This window comes from Camellia sinensis, unplaced genomic scaffold (genome assembly GCF_055761805.1).
Source record: "Camellia sinensis isolate YWXY unplaced genomic scaffold, ASM5576180v1 Unanchor11, whole genome shotgun sequence".
NCBI lineage: Eukaryota > Viridiplantae > Streptophyta > Magnoliopsida > Ericales > Theaceae > Camellia > Camellia sinensis.
The window spans coordinates 7,562,586-7,579,368 of NW_028128989.1; the positions used below are offsets into that span (position 1 = coordinate 7,562,586).

At 35.0% G+C, this 16,783-nt stretch overlaps 1 protein-coding gene across 2 annotated transcripts; it reads left to right on the plus strand.

Annotated features, from left to right (window-relative positions):
• Window positions 1–7,034: 7,034 nt before the first annotated feature.
• Window positions 7,035–14,864, plus strand: LOC114299613 (uncharacterized). Of its 2 annotated transcripts, none has more exons than XM_028244427.2 (7): window positions 7,035–7,467; window positions 9,235–9,325; window positions 10,791–10,906; window positions 11,161–11,220; window positions 11,298–11,363; window positions 14,125–14,324; window positions 14,581–14,864. In XM_028244427.2, the coding sequence occupies exons 1-6, from the start codon at window positions 7,411–7,413 to the stop codon at window positions 14,314–14,316; spliced, it is 582 nt and encodes a 193-aa protein (XP_028100228.2). In that variant the 5' UTR covers window positions 7,035–7,410; the 3' UTR covers window positions 14,317–14,324; window positions 14,581–14,864. The 2 variants fall into 2 exon arrangements, with proteins under 2 accessions (XP_028100228.2, XP_028100288.2); XM_028244487.2 differs by lacking the exon at window positions 7,035–7,467 and adding an exon at window positions 7,567–7,801.
• The last annotated feature ends 1,919 nt before the right edge of the window (window positions 14,865–16,783 follow it).

Below are 16,783 nucleotides of genomic sequence, written 5' to 3' on the forward strand. Positions count from 1 at the left end.
AGATGTGTCAACCATCTTTGTCTTATTCAATGTTTTGAGTTACTGTGCAACTGATTCTGTGAGAAATCTTTCCTATGTAATTGTGATAGGATTGGAGCTGCAATGGTGTAATGGTGGACACCTTGCACGGCCAGAGATTTGAAGCTTGGGGAAAGATGGGACCTGAGTGAGTGCAAATAATTGCAACACAAGTTCTGAACTTACCTGGTTAAAAGCAAATCTGTAGGCAACGAGAAAAAGCGAGAATCTTTATTTAAAAAAATCTCCAAATCCCAGAAAAAAATATATAAAAAAAAATGAAGGCGTGTCATTGTCTTGAGGTAAGTCACTTGCCAAGTCAAAAGTTAAAACGTTGATGATGAATTACACAATAATGTTTGGGAAGGTCATATTTTAAATTCATTTTAATGTATCATTGATATATTAGTTTAATGAGTTTCACATTGTAGGTGTGGAATCACTTCACTAAGGACGGTGAATGGTGAAAGAGAATAGAATAGAGAAGGGGGACCACCGTGAAATCAAAAGAAATTGGAAAGAGGCTCACTCTTCAACAATTATTCCATAATATCAATATCACAAACATATCTGAACTATGCATTTATTTGAATTTTAATTTGGAGAATTTTTTTTAAGGTCTCTAATATTAAGATTTTATAGCATAAAAGACATCTAATATTTTTATAATGTCTAAAGTCTCTTAATATTAATTCAAAGAAAATTCGATTCAGAATTTCTTTGGACTTCCCACTCTCTAGAGAAACTCTTAGCTTAAGCTTTCATCATCTTCTTTCTCCAGAGAAATTTTGGACTTCTCAAAGAAATTCCTAATTCAAGCCTTTATCATCTTCTTCTTCCAGAGAAATTTCAAAACAAAATCACTTTCCAAAATATGCCTTGCAATAAACAGTTCTCAAAAGAGTAAAGAAGAATAATTTGACAAGAAAACAAATTTAGCAAAAGTTCAAACACAAACAAACATAATTTAGATTCAATATGACCAACACTGGGGGAAAATTTCACAGAAACAAAACAGAGCAAGAACCAATTCCTATTCAATTGCATAAATTACAGTGAATATGAGCCAAACACAGGTTGCAGAAAAACATAGTTCATAGATGAAGAAATTGTAAACCAAGTTAAATTATGAGAGAGACACCCCTGTACTTGGCTCAACTTGCATCTTTGTTTCTTCCTTCCCACTATCAACCTTTGGTGAAGCTGCAATAGCTCTTTGACTTTGATTTTTTCTTGCGTTCCCATTAACCTTTGCATTGTCAACACCTGCAGAATTGGCTCCACCAAACCATATCTTTTCGACAATTCATACGCTTTTTGCTCATATGCCTTCGAAAAAGTCCGATCCTCGCCCATTTTACTCTTACTAGCATTGTTCTCATACTTCTTCTTCAACCCAGCAATTTCTTGATGAAATCATAAAAAGCATTCCTATTAGCGGTGGATTAAACCATTTTTTCGCAGTATGTTCAATCATACCTTTCAAAATCACAATCTCATCATCTTCACTCCACAGCCTCTGAAACAATTGCTTTTCGCACAATCACTAGTCTTCTTGGCTGAGTCATTTTGAACAACCACATCAGAATCCACAGCTTTCTTCTTCGCCCTCTTCGATTCCTGATTGCTATTGTTCTCACTCGCCGGAGGCCTTTTCGTTGGAGATTTTGCCGAACCAGGCTTGGATCTAGGTTTCTTCGTAGCTTTGTGTAATAACCCTCATTCTTGTCTTAGCCACGCTCATGTGCATTTGTATGATTTTGTCTTGTTAAGCTTGTATTTGTAAACTTTGATTTGTTTTGCCTAAGTAAAGGTCCCTGTCTTGTTTTGTGCTTATGTGTTTTGCCTAAGTGTTATATGCATGCTTTGTTCCTTGCTTGCTTTGTTCCTTGCTTGCTATGTTAAGCCTAGGTCATGTTAAGCCTAGGTCATGTCAAGCCTAGGCCATCTATCTTTGCTGTCTCAAGCCTAGGTCACAACTTTGAATCTCTCACACCTAGGACCATCTTGGAACCACTTTGGTTGACCTCCACCATCACCTAGGCATATTGGCCGAGATGTCTCATCTAGGCCGATGTGTGCATCACCTAGGCCAAGATGTGTATCATCTAGGCCAAGATGTGTATCATCTAGGCCGAGATGTTATCATCTAGGCGTCCTAGATCTTTGATCCTTCTACCTAGTGATCTTGTTCCTGGACTGGTATGACCTAGACCGAGGTGTGGCACATCTAGGCTGAGGTGTGGCACAGCTAGGCCAAGTGTTATCCTTCCTAGTCGAGATCAGTGAGACCTTACTTAACAAAGCCTATGTCCTAATCTGAGATCATTGCCTTGTCAGAGTGCCCATGTCACCTTACTTGTTATACACACTTTGTCATACTCTTGTCTTGTCATTCTGGCACCTTTTTGAGGAGATCCAACCAGACGTTGCCACGTATCCCAGCAGAGGGTTAAGTCAACTAGCAGTAGAGAAAACATATCATTTGCTATATCTTTGCCCTAGAAGAGAGAGAAGCTTTAGGAAAGATGAAGAAGTTCTTAGAGTGAGAGAGCTAGATTCCAAGCTTGATCTTCACACCTTGAGCTGTTTGATCCGTGTTTTGAGGTTAGATTCTTGATCTACTCTTGTTGTTCTTTATGTTCATATGATCACATTGCATGTTCTAGCATGATTCATGAGCCATGCATTGATTTAAAGTTTGGTTTTAGAAAGAGAAAATGAAATTCTTGTGTTCTTCAAGAAAAGTCTTGTTTTGATCCGAAAGTTTGTAACAAGTTCCATGTTTTTGTGTTTGTTTTCAAGAAATCTTTAACTATGGGTACCCAGGTCTATGATTTCGAACTCATATCATGAAATCTCAGATTTTGAATAAGAAGTTGTGATTTTTGCATTCATGTTCTTCGTGTTCTTCATGTTCTTCAGGAGGAAACCCAGATTTCCAGACTTTATTTGCCTAAGTGTGGTCACTGAGACCCATTCTTGCCTAGATCTCACACCTAGGCCAAGCATCGTATCTCACCTTGGCCTACCTTGTATGATCACTTGCACCTTAGCCTATTTTGCTTGCACACCTAGGCCGACCACCACACACCTAGGCCGACCTTGGTACACCCTTGCCGGCACCTTATAACATCTCGGCAGGCAGCCGCACACCTAGGCCTAGAAGACTACACCTCGGCCAAGAGGTGTGGAACCTCGACCAAGACCCCTTGAGTTCACCCAGCTAGGCCATTTTTGCCTAGATCGTTTTGTTCATCCATTCAAGACTTGGTTGGTACCCAGCATGCTTTTCCAAGAAGAAAAAGAGTATTTTGACTTCCAGCACATGTTTTACTTTGTCTTGACTTGGTTTTGAAAAGAAATGAGGGATCATTTACACTCATGTAAAGCTTGTTTTTTGTTTTGGAAAAGTATTTGATCAAGCATGAATGATTATCCATTAGTTTTTGTATCAAGTATTATGTTTGTTTTGATGACATTCTTGGAAGGTCTTTTCGTGCTAGGGGACGTTAAGCCTATGTAGCACCTTTGTTTGAGATATCTCTTTGCCATCGACGATTATGTACGGATGGTACCACCGATAGTCTTGTACGGGTGGGTTTTGTTTTGTCACCAACGGTTTTTCGGGTGGGTTGTCTAACCGATTCCAGGTTGGCCACCAACGGTCATGAACGGGTGTGCTTCGACTCCGGGACAGTTATTCCTTTGTTTCGTCAGGAATGTCATCCTTTGTATAATGTAGATGTTAGTAAATATCCCAAGAAGTTTTGAAAGAGTTTGATTGATGAACTTGATTCATCCCATGTTTTGTTACAAGCTATGATATGTATTGTTTTGATAAAGATCTCGAATATCATTCATTCAAACCTTTATTACTAATATCATTCACTGAGTATCCAAGCTCACCTTCCCCTTTATATATATGTAGGTGACGAGCAAGAAGGCCGTGACGCCTAAGATGTTATGTGCAAGATGTTTTGATTCATGTTTTGCATCATCTTAAAGATTATGCTTCTTAGTTTGTAACTCATTTCTTTTTGTATATTTTGGCTTAAGAAGCCTTTTGATCAAGATGTAACATGTACTATATTTTATTTGTATTCAAGTTGTAAAACCATGTTAAGATGTATATCATTTCATTTGATCTATGCACAGCTCTTATGGACTACTTAGATTTAAATTTGCTTCCACACATGTAAGCTCCATATGTATACTCTGATTGTGTGTGAATTTTTGTAAATTGGCCTTTGGTAATCTCGTATTACTAGTCATCACGGCACCATTCTACTAGGGGCGGAATGGGCCCGTGACACTTTGAGTGGATCTTCTTCCATGGGTTTGGAAGCAAGAGGCTTGATGCGAGGATTGGTGGGAGGAGTGCACGATTCGGGTTCGATTTAGAGCCCAAATCGTCTTCAGATGAAGATTAGGGATTTGGTGTTGAGGTCTGAGCGATCACTGGTTTCTTCAGAGACGATAAAGGCTTTTTTTTATGAAGAAGTGTTCTTAAGTTAGTTTTGTTCAGATTCAGAGTCTTCTTGATCTTCGTTCTCTTCTGATGAAATTTCTCCTTCTTCCTCAGAAGATGGTTCTGGTTTGGGTCGACTGTTGTTTGCCATTTTTGTGGAAAGAGAAAGAGAAGATTAGTGAGAGCTAGAGTTTAAACAGTATCAAAGTAGAGACAGAGAAATGAGGTTGGATTTGAGAGAGTTAAATTTCTCTATGATATATGGATGTGGAGTTGAGGAACCTTAGATATTATAAAATATTAAAATAATATTGTGAATCTCTTTTATTTCTAAAAATGGGATAGAGACTTTAAATTAATTTTCTCTTTAATTTGACCCTTTATTAATAAATGAAGTAAATTATACTGACTTTTTTTAAAAATTTTATAATTTAGATATAATAGATTGAATTTTTTAAATTTTAAATTTATATAATATTTAGTTTCATTTTTATCAATAATTCACTCACTAAATAAATAGAAAAATGATATTTTTATCTCTTATATATTGAAAATATATATATATATATATATATATTTATCTTTGTCTCTTGTGCATTAATTCTATTCTATTTAACCTTATTAAAAAAAAATTAGTGTAATAATATCAACATCATAACTTATATTTTTTTATTAAATTATAAATATACTTTCTAATATTTACTTAAAATATGAATTGTCTCTTATGATTTTGAAAATTACAAATATTTTATTGTTAAAATTTTTTATTTAACAAAATTAACATAAAAAATAAAATTCATAACTATTTTCTTATACAACAATAAAATTATCTTAATTGCTAATTGAAATATATATTTGAAATCATTAAAAATAATTAATTAATTTGATAATTTATTAATAAAAGATATCATTGATTATACAATTAAAAAATTTAAAATAGTGAGACATAATTTTTAAAATTATATAAAACAATTTATATTTTACGTAAAGGTGACATATATTTATACTTTTTAAAAAAATTTTGAAAAGAAATAAGTATAAATTACCCAAATAAGGGGTCGTTTGGTTTTTGAGTTATGCTAAAAAATCACAAAAAGATAAAAAAAAAAAAAAAGTCAAAAATCACATGAGGATAAAAAAAATTTGCCCAAAACAAAGTTAAAAAATCAAATAAGAAAACCAAACAAATAAAAAAATCCAAAGTTAAAAAAAGTCAATTAACTAAAAAGTTAACTAAAAAAATCATTGCCAAACCAACACTTTTATGTAGGGGTGGACGCGGGTCGGTTGTAGTCATGGAACCTCCAATCCACCATCCGTCCGCCAGATTGACGGATTGGAGAAAATCAATCCGAATCCGTCCGCCAATCCGGCGGATGTGAATTGAGCGGATTGACGGTTTGACGGATGGATGCGAATTGGTTTGGCGGTTTAAAATTTTATAAATTTTTAACATAATTAAACTTGTACACTTTCTCAAAAAAAAAAAAAAAAAAAAAAGAGTATTACAGTCAATGATTTAAAAAAATATTATAATCACTGCATGCCTCATCCAAAGTTCGAAACTTTAGAATATCACAATCACTGCATGCCTCATCCACATACTACAATCACAACATGCCTTATCCACATAAAGTATTACAATCTGTGATTCTTAAAATATAAAAACAATTCAAACTACCAAAACTATGAACAGAGCAGTAGTAGAGATTGTATGTCTCTATATTGTTATATCTATATCTATTTTTGAAAACAAAAACCAACCACTATATATCATATTTTCTATTTATTATTTTTAGAGATAGATTTAAAAACAGAAAAATATAGATAAATAATACGTTTATTTTTTTCAATTCAAAAAAGATATTCAAGTTGAAATTTTTTTTCAATGGAACATTTAAACTCTTTTTTAATTGAAAACACAAACAAAATATTTAACAAACTGAAAACACCAAGTCTTATAAATTACTAGGGGTGCTCGCGGTTTGGCGGTTTGGTGGTTTGGTTGAGGCCAAAGGAATCTCAAATCCGCCATCCGTCTGCCAGATTGGCGGATTGGAGAAAATCAATCCGTAACTGTCCGTTTGTCATCACGCATCCGTCCAAAATGCGGCGGATCGGATCGGTTCGGTCTGTTTTGGCGGATCGATATATCCGCTGTTCACCCATACTTTTAGGGGTTGTTTGAGATGATATAAATAAGTGTATTTTTGACTTTTTATAAAATATGAGTTAGATTTAAAATGATGTGATAGAGAGATAATATAAGTTAAGGCCACATTTGGGAAGTCTCAAAAAAGTCAAAAAGTTATCATTATTCATCAAAATTCAACAATTACGGCTGCACAACTCCCAATTCTGATTTTCCCTTACAAACTAATTTATATAATTTTTTAATACACATTTTTTCATAAAAAGTCAAAAAGTTAACCAAAATATTCATATTTTCAACCTCAATTTTTTAGTGTAAAAAGACAAAAAGTACATTTATTTAAGACACCCCAGACAATCCCTAAATAAAATAATAAAATTTAACTAGAGTAGTGTTTTTTTAATTTTTTAAATTATGGGAAACAAGACGCAATAGAAGATATTTATATGCAAAGGCGTCGTAACCAAAAAGGGAAAAAGAGCAAAATTCGAATTCCCCCAATTGATCAACAATCTCTCTCTCTCATCTCTCTCTCTCTGTCACACACGCACACAGATCGTCCAATACTACTACTGCTGCTGGAAATACATATCAATCTGTAAATTAGTATATATATATATATATCTACAGCGTACAGGCTTACTGATCGTGAATTCCAGTTCGAAGAATCTTCTCTCTCCTCCCTTGTGAACAAAGAAAAGTTCCATCGTTGACGCTTTCTCGACCTCCGAAACAGACTGACAGAGTAATCAGTGATCAAAATTCATCAATGGGACAAGCCTTTCGGAAGCTTTTCGATGCCTTCTTCGGCAATACTGAGATGAGGGTACTTTTTTCTTTTTCTTTTTTTCTTTACTTTTGTTTCCATATGTTTTATTTTCTTGTTCATGTCAACTATTTATTTTCCATTCCAACATTATTAACTGTTGATAATTTATCTGATCTTAACATTTGTACCACCTTGCTAGAGAGAGAGAGAGAGAGAGCTTGGGCTTGGCAATGTGAAATTCTGAATATAAGCTCTTAGGCACCCTCCCCTTGCATGTCAATTTTCAAGGTTAGGTGGTTGTATTGTATCCCCAAGGATTTGTAAAATTTGGAGTGTGAGATTCAAAGTAATTTATTGGAGAATGATATCGGATAAACTGCGGCTTTGCTGGGTATGACCTATAGACTGGATTAAGAACTACATGACCACTAATTACTTCTAATTTTTAATATTCTTCTTTTATTTCATAGGATCAAATGATATTTTCTGTAACATAGCCCATTGTGGATGGGCATTTTCTATTAAAATTTTATGATCTATCTATCTAATCCATATTCTTGCTTCTCCTTTCAAAAGGAAGGAACCCATGTTTCAAGTTAGGTTTGACCTTTTGCATGTCTTTGCACTTTTAGTGTTCATCACTAATGGAATTTTGTTATGTTTTCTTTTCGGGATGATATACTTATTTATGAAAATATTTACATTCTTCTTCTGTGTTGTGGAACGGTAGCTTTTCATTGTTTTGGTGTATGTGGTAGTTTTTCATTTAGTGTTGTAGGGTACATGTACGGATTTGCAAAGTGGTGGGGTCTGGTCTGGCTTCAACCGCCCCTTCAAATCATAAGACATGACTTAAACCTTGGCTTTATGTTGTGCCTTGACTTGCCTCACTCATTGTAAGCTATAATTGGAAGGGAAGGGCACCCTGTTGTTGCCATGCCAACCCGGGTAGGGAGCAAGGCCTAGGAATCGCCTTGAGGTTCGTGCCTTGCTCATAGGGCGCTTGAGCAACCCTGACCTCCACTGGGGATCACAGCAGGGTGTGTGTTTTGGAGGCTAGAGTTGAGGGTTTGTTGAGCTGTCTCATCATTTCCTTGAGGGGACTTGCACCTTGACTAATCTTACACAACTAAGAGAAGTCTCCACACGAAGACAAAGCCAGACTTTGGCCAAGGCACGTAATACTTCATATGGTGTATCATACCTACTCATCACTACATCTTCTTGGTATGACTCCCAAGGTTTGAGTGTTCGGTGCAGTTGGGCCAACGAGGGAGAGCCACATACCGTTGAGCATTAGACACCTGGGAAGGGTGAGTACCCTTCTTTAAAGGAGGCTTCCATCTCCACACAAAGAAATATGCACGGAAAATGTCGTCTCCTCTAGCAAGTTTGAACCTCTATTAACACTCTCTCTCTCTACGACTGTCATGGCTCTCACTTCTCCCCTATTTGATGGTCTTGTGCAAGCTGAGTGCTTGCCATAATTCCCAGTGGACTCACATTCTGCTGACTCACCAACAATTGCCAACAAGTGCTTGTGTCTAACATTTAGTAAGCACAAGACTTTTTGGTTTGTCCCTAACAAAAATGTTGAATCCTTCAAATTTTGCATCTGGGCTAGCTCCACTTCATAGCCCCCCTGCCTTTAGTGGTTCCTTTGTATTGTATTGTGTAGGATTATCATTCATTGATTAGCATCCATTTACACATGCAGACTTTTTAAGGTGATTTGAATTGGTTTGCTGGTATGTCCTACTATCTGTTAAAAACTTCTATGATCCATAGTTTTTGTGATCGTGATTCAAAATTTTAATGTTGCAGGTTGTGATGCTTGGCTTGGATGCTGCTGGTAAAACAACTATCTTGTACAAACTACACATTGGAGAGGTTTTATCAACTGTTCCTACAATTGGTATGTCATTGACTATGAGAAGTCTTTTATAAGCGTTATTGCTTTTTTGAGTTGCTGTACAGGTCACTTTATAATGTTCAATCTTCTGGATTTCTTTCGTACTTGTGGATTTATAATGAAAGGCATGAAAGTCAAAAACAATTTTTTCTAGGTAGTAAGTATTGTCAATTATAAAATCAAAGAAATATACGGAAAGTGATTTAGGAGAGAGAATGGGGGAGAGAAACACACAATGGCCACAACCTTAAACGACTCTCAATTTCATTAATTCAAGGTTCCTAATGCAATGCCAAAAGCTCTTATTTATAGAGTAACAACCCTAATAAAATAGGAAAACTAATAATTATTAGAAACTAAATATTAAATACTAGAAGACATTAATTAATAAAATTGTGAATTAGGCCTCCAGATATTGGAGGCATTCCGCATCAAAAAGTCCATGTATTTTATTGACTGGTGGCACCTTAAAACACTCTTCACAAAATACAAAATGTTTGAGTTTTGTTATGGAAGTCTATAAAATGAAATTACCAGTGTATGTACTACCAGATTCCCAGCTATGTGTCATGGGTTTGAGTTACAGGATTCAACTTCTCCACAAAAGTGGCAGAGAAGGTTGCCTACCTACTACCTATCCCATACCTTGTTTTATGCGGGAGCCTTGTGCTTGTGCACTGGGTGTCACCTATTGCTATTATTCATTTATGAAGGAAAAATGAAAGGACTCCACAATGGGTCTGTGTTTGATACTTGTGTGGAAACTCTGTAAATCAGGATATTTGTGCAGGATGCATTCCAAATTCCAATGATTTGTCAAACTGTGTTTGCAATGCAACATGTATGGCCTTTGGTGTATACTTAAAACTTTGCAATGGATATGTTTTTGGGAGTGTGGTTTTTACTATATACTTTTGGCTTTTTTGATATTAGGCTGCAGCTGTTGCCAGAACAATGCTAGCTTTTGAGCTTAGTACAATGTTGAATACTCTAAGCAATTGTACTCTGCTTTGACAAAAGCCACTATTGTGCTGGCAATACGTCTGCCCTATCGCTACCCAGACGTTTTTTCACACTTTTAGTTAGAATTCTCATGCTTATTAATTAACATGACCACAACTATAAAAGAAATTATAGAGAGGGTGTGGCCAGTGTTGGTTTTCTTCTGCATCAATCCATGCTAGTGTTCTTGTTATTGTTATTTAAGACCATCAGCTATCAGGTTTAGCCTCGGCGTTATGGATCTGCTCAAATGTTGAATGGTGGCATGGGATGGATTCTGTGGACTGCTCCTTTGGTTCACATAATTATTTCATTATCATATTTCTTGTACTGTCTTCCAAATGTTACATTATTTTGTGTATTCAGAATCTCGTGATGGTCAAAATCATATTTTAGTATATTATTCTGGTAAGGATGAACTAAAATATTGGCTGTACTTGATTTCATTGTTTCTTGTCTTATGTAGGTTTCAATGTGGAGAAAGTGCAGTATAAGAATGTGATATTTACAGTGTGGGATGTAGGAGGGCAAGAGAAATTAAGGCCACTATGGAGGCATTATTTCAATAACACTGATGGACTGGTAAGTATTAATTTTTTAGTCCTATGCCACTGATATGGTCTCTTCTTGGCTATTTTTTTCAAAAACAAATTCCATCTTTAAAATCATTGGTGCTTCTTTGTGAACTTTTTATGTCTTTTTTTAGCTGGTTTAATGCCCTAATAGTTTGTATGTGTGGTAGTAGTTTTGTCTCAATGTCCCTTTCTTGTCTAGATACAATTTTTAAAGTTTGAGTTATCTATGTATATTGACATATTCTATATTCCATTTTTCAGATTTATGTTGTTGACTCTTTGGACCGAGAGAGAATCGGGAAAGCAAAACAAGAGTTTCAGGTCATATATTCTAAATAGTTTTTGACTAGGAATCCCGTTGTGAGCATAGTTATTCACTTTACTTATTCTTCTTTCAGACAATCATAGCAGATCCATTTATGCTCAACAGTGTCATCCTGGTGTTTGCAAACAAACAAGACATGGTATGTTACATTATTAGTTTCGAATTTGTTGTCTTTTCATATGAAGTAAATATCTGTGTGTGTATATTTAGTCCTATTTAATGAGGATGCAAAACAGGTGCATGTCTTTGACAAATCTGGAACACTACCTCCAAAATATTAAATTATACATGAGAGATACTAGTGTTAATACTACATTTTTCCTTTCCATTTAGTTCATAATTTTTTCTGTTTTTGTTTTATATTTACTGTTTTTCCTTTTGATAAAAAGTAGGTTTATTTGGGTGAATAATGAGAAACTTAAAAGCATGGGCTGTTCAGGTACTCTTACGTTGTGTTTGGATCTTAGATTTGCGGAGTGATATGTGAAGGGAAAAGAAAAGGAAAGGAAAAACGATTGAATCATAAGCTAATTTTGTTTCACTTTTTGTAATTCCTTCTTCCTTTCCATTCTCAAATTCCTTTACAAATCCATGATCCAAACACAACATTAGGATTGAGACTAACATACCCATTTTTGTACATTTTCAAATTAGAGAAGAATAGAGAGGTCTGAGAAAGATGGAACCTCAAATGATACTGTATAGTCATGTCTGCGACAATTAGTATAACTGCACTTCTATAAATATCAAACATTATCATGCCACAACATGTTTCTCCTCACTCTTTTCATATATTTTGGACTCGTTTTGTTATTATTGTATTGAATCAATGTCACGTTCACATACTCGCTACATGGAATCAGATGCCATGGACAACGTATAAACCATCCAATGAACACTAGTTCCCTGATATAATCATTTCTGTGCGACATGTGCTGTTGTGTTACATGACATTAGTCATGGTACCATTAATGTTTTTGCTCGTTTCTAGATATCCTAAGTTGATAATCTATTCTTTTTCAGTTCCTTGTAATGTTATGCACATATGTTATATATATATGCATGTTGCCTAAATTTTAATACTGAGGATTTGTTTCTCTCCAACTTATACGCATCCTTCCCCTTGATCTATATGCACAAAAATCATTACTAAAAAACTCTCTTAATGGTTTTCCTTCTGTTAGAGAGGAATCTCATGTGAATTTGGAAGTCAAAATAAAAAATCATAACTTCAAATGTGGCCAAACCCCCCGTGTGAACCAATAAAACATTCAAATTGTTCATAAAAAATAAATAAATAAAAACATTCAAATTTCTACCCAAGTATGAAAATTAAATTAGAGGGACAATAAGGACAATGGTGTTTTCTCTCCACTTTCCCTACTAAATGATCCTATCATTAGATATATACAACCTTTTTTTTATTTTTTATTTTATAACAGGTCAACAAGACTCACAACATTAAACTATTATTGGAAATACATATTATGTTTTGCCCCACCAGAGACGACCATCAATAAATAATCATCAGCCAGAGTATGAAGAATATTGGTTCAATGGTAAAACCTTGGCCTAATAACCTTGAGGTTATGGATTCAAGTCTCGGGATAACCACTTTATGCATCAATTTTTCCCTCCCAAACACACATTAATGTGTACCAATTGGGCGTTATTTTTTTTTTAGTATGAAGAATATCTTCTATGGACCCAATTTGACCATTTTTTGTATAGATGCTCTGCATCCCCATCCTCTCCCAACAAGATATCAATGAAATTCTCCACCTAAACTTTATTTTTATAATTTACATGTTACTGAAGTTTGGTTTTAACTGGCTCTGCTTTGTGGGAGGAGCATAAGTTGAATCTTGTAAATTCCTTTTGCCAAGACAGTAAGGCACCATTTCATGTTGCTGTGTCGTCGTTGGGGTGCTTAGGCTTTTTAGGCCCATTACATGTATCCTCGTAGGTAGTATGGAAGATACCATGCTACTCGGCTTGTCACTTCGAGAACAATGCATGTCCTTATCTTTTGTATCTCGAGTTTGAAATTTGAACTGTAGAGATGCTTGTTACTGCCAGGATTTTTGACTGATTTTACCAACATTAGATGGAAGTTTCATCCGTCTTCATATGGTTCTTAAAGCTTTGTACCTTGGTTAATAGTAGGAAACTCTTACTTGGGTGACGTTTCTTACTCAAAAACGCGATTCTGCGCTCCCTAGTATGAAACTAGTAAGAAACTCATTTTGGTCGACTATGAAACTTGCTCCCAACAGATATTAGAACCTTTTAAACAAAAAAATCACTAAGGGAATAAAAAAAATAAAAATAAAAACTCGAATTTATTCTAGTTCTTTCTATTTATGCCATATTTATTTATACTTAAGGACAATTTGTGGTTGACATCAATCTTAACTATATATTCATATTTTAACACGTATATTGCAATTAAGTAGAAAAAATAATTGTTAGAATATATTTATATATTTAATATATAAGATATATACACACTCCCATAGGCGCCCCCAACTTTAAAAACTTCTCTATGTTCCTCCGCCCCTGCCCCGCTTCCACTCCATGCAACTAAGGAGTAATTTCTAGAGACACCTAATGATTGTTGCCTTTTGTTTTGTGACCTATTTGATAGCTTCCTCTAAATAATTACATAATGCTGATCTTTTTACAGTATGTTTCCCACATTCATTGTAAGAGAGAATCATGCATAACCGGCTGTCTCTGCTATCAACTTGTGGAAATACATTTTCATTTGTCTTGACTCCTTATAATTGTTGCTAACAAAAATAAAATAAATAAATGAATAAATAACTGCTTCTAAATGTTGTGCATCAGCACAGGAAAATACCGGTGTTATTAATTTATTAATTTCCCTGTCTGTACAGAAAGGAGCAATGACTCCAATGGAAGTTTGCGAAGGACTAGGGCTTTATGATCTTAAGAACAGAAAATGGCATATACAAGGGACTTGCGCGCTTAAAGGGGATGGCCTCTACGAGGGCTTGGACTGGTTATCTAGCACTCTCAAAGAGTTGAGAGCCACTGGATACTCTTCAGTGGGCACCTCAGCATTCTGATTAATCAGGTTGAAACTCCTAGTCCCTGAACTTGGGTCCTGTTTAATATTCCCTGTTTGGCAAGTAATGTTAACCACCCTTAAAAAACAGCTTTCTGATTTGGTTGCTAATCGTTTCAGTTTTGTTAGCCACTCTTTTTTCACTCAAAATGCCAAAACCAAGTTTAAGCATTTGCCAGTCCTCTAGTCTAAGGAATTGGCAAACTGGCAAATCATCTGTTTCGGAGCTTCCTTTTGATTTATTTCGTATTTACCTATGTCTCAGGCTTGTGTTGAGGCCCTGATGTTTGCGATTGAGCTGAAGATCTCGTGATTTCACAATTTGACAAGTCTTGAACTCTAGATGATATTTTTTTTTTTTTTCTGGGTTGTGTTTCTGAAAGCTATTGAAGTGTATTTGGTGTCTACTCATGGCCTTAAATGGCATTTTGATCTGTCACTTCCTTCATTGTATATTACAACATGGTCACACGGCCCTGCCATTGGTGTCGATTAGTTCTGTTGGCACATACATGTTCTATATAAAGGTAGGTGGATTGTATTTTTGCACTCTCTCTGGCACCCCCCACGCAACAGAATTGGGCCTCACTTTTTTAACTTGAAAGCGCTAAATGTAGTACTCAAATAGTGACCAAAATACTACGGCCATGTTTGTTTGGGCGGACTGGATTAGTATTCCCATGACTAATAGTCTTAGGACTACGAATTCGTTGGATTATGTATTCTATCTTAACTAATAGTCAAGTTTAAAATAATTAGTCCCTACTTCAATTGTTTAACCAAACATCGGATTAATAATTTTATTGGACTATTTGTCCAATCCCAAGCTCATGTCCACCCAAACAAACATGGCCTACGATTAAGAGTTTTACCCATGTGAGCCAAAGTTTATTCAACATCTGATCTCTCTCCTTCCCCGTGTGATCTTGCCCCTCATTAATTACAAGAAGATCTAGGCTTATCTCCAGGTAAAAAGCAAATACAAATTTATTGGATTCAACTTTGAAGATTTGAACCATGAATGCTAGGACTTTAATTCAGAAACAAGTTGGTGGTATTCGAAGGAAAATTATTAGATTGTGTAAGAGTATTATATGGTATCCTTGGCAAATGAGAAATCGGTACTCACATTAAATAGATTATCATTTGTCTTCTAACTACCGAATAAAAGTAAGTTATTATGTTTCACTTGTAAAATTTTTAGCTGCGCTATTGATTTGAACCACCATGTAAGTAAATATTACATAATACTTTAGAAGTATTTTATATACTCTGGTCACGTTTGATTCACCATTAAGTGGAGGAATTTGATTAAACATTTGTAGCTAATCTTGAGGTGAACTTTTATTTTGTATATGCAATATTATTTTGTTCAAGGGCAGTCACTCATGAAACATTTTATTTTAAAAATAATATTTTATCATGAAATTTTAAAAATATCCTCGTTGAATTAAGTTTTTGCCGAATGCTTATATTGCCTAATCCTATGGACAAATCAAACGTGACAAGAAAAAAGACTTGCATCAGCAAATTCTTAACTTTGGTATAAACAAAAAAAATTGGCACCTTCTTTTGATTATTTAATGAAATTTTTAAAAAAAATCAATATAGGTTTACTTTTTTGCCTTCTCCCATTTTAGGTTTTAGTTAGATCTCAAATCAAAATTCTAAAATAGTGAGCAGGAAAAAAAAGTGAAAAAAGGAGCGAGAGACTTGAATAAAATCTCATAGCTAGAGCTAGATGATAGTCACATTTGAGCTAGGTGTAGTGGTGGCACATGAGGGATAGGGGGAGGGTTGGGGGTGTTGTGTGGTGGCAATGGAGGAGCTACTAGTGGTAAGGGGAGGGTGGTGATGGAGTTAAGAGGGGATTGGGATGAATGAGGAAGGAGGGCAGTGGTGATGGCTATCAAGATAAGTTAGAGGTGGAGGATTGAGAGAGAGGGAAGAGGAGAAAGAAAGGTAGTGTGAAAAACATAAAGAACAAAAAAAAATGTAAATTATTTATAATTTTATAAATTTTTTTTATCCACTTCTTACTCTAGGGTACTTAAAAAGGATTTTGTATATATTAAACATTTTTGTTGCAATTTTTTTTTAATTGCCAAAAAATAGAGGGAAAATAAAGTAGAAATAGTTGGAAAAAAAAAATGAGAATCCAAAATAATTACACCTTACATTGAAAAATTAAGAAAATTTGCAAAAACATGTTCAAAATTACATTATTGCCCTCTGCATTTTGTTTGCCCTAATCTTCTCTCTAGTGGTCTTCTCCAACTATTGGCCACTTTTCCCATACCATTCCTAACCACAAGCCACTTTTTTTTAAAAAAACATTTTTCAACTTTCGACCAATTCTTTTCGACCTCTCCAGTCTCCTCTTCACTCCATCCTCTTCCCCAACTCTTGCTTAGCCCATTTAACAATCATTAGTCATTCTCCCTAACTTGATGAACTTGATTCTCATC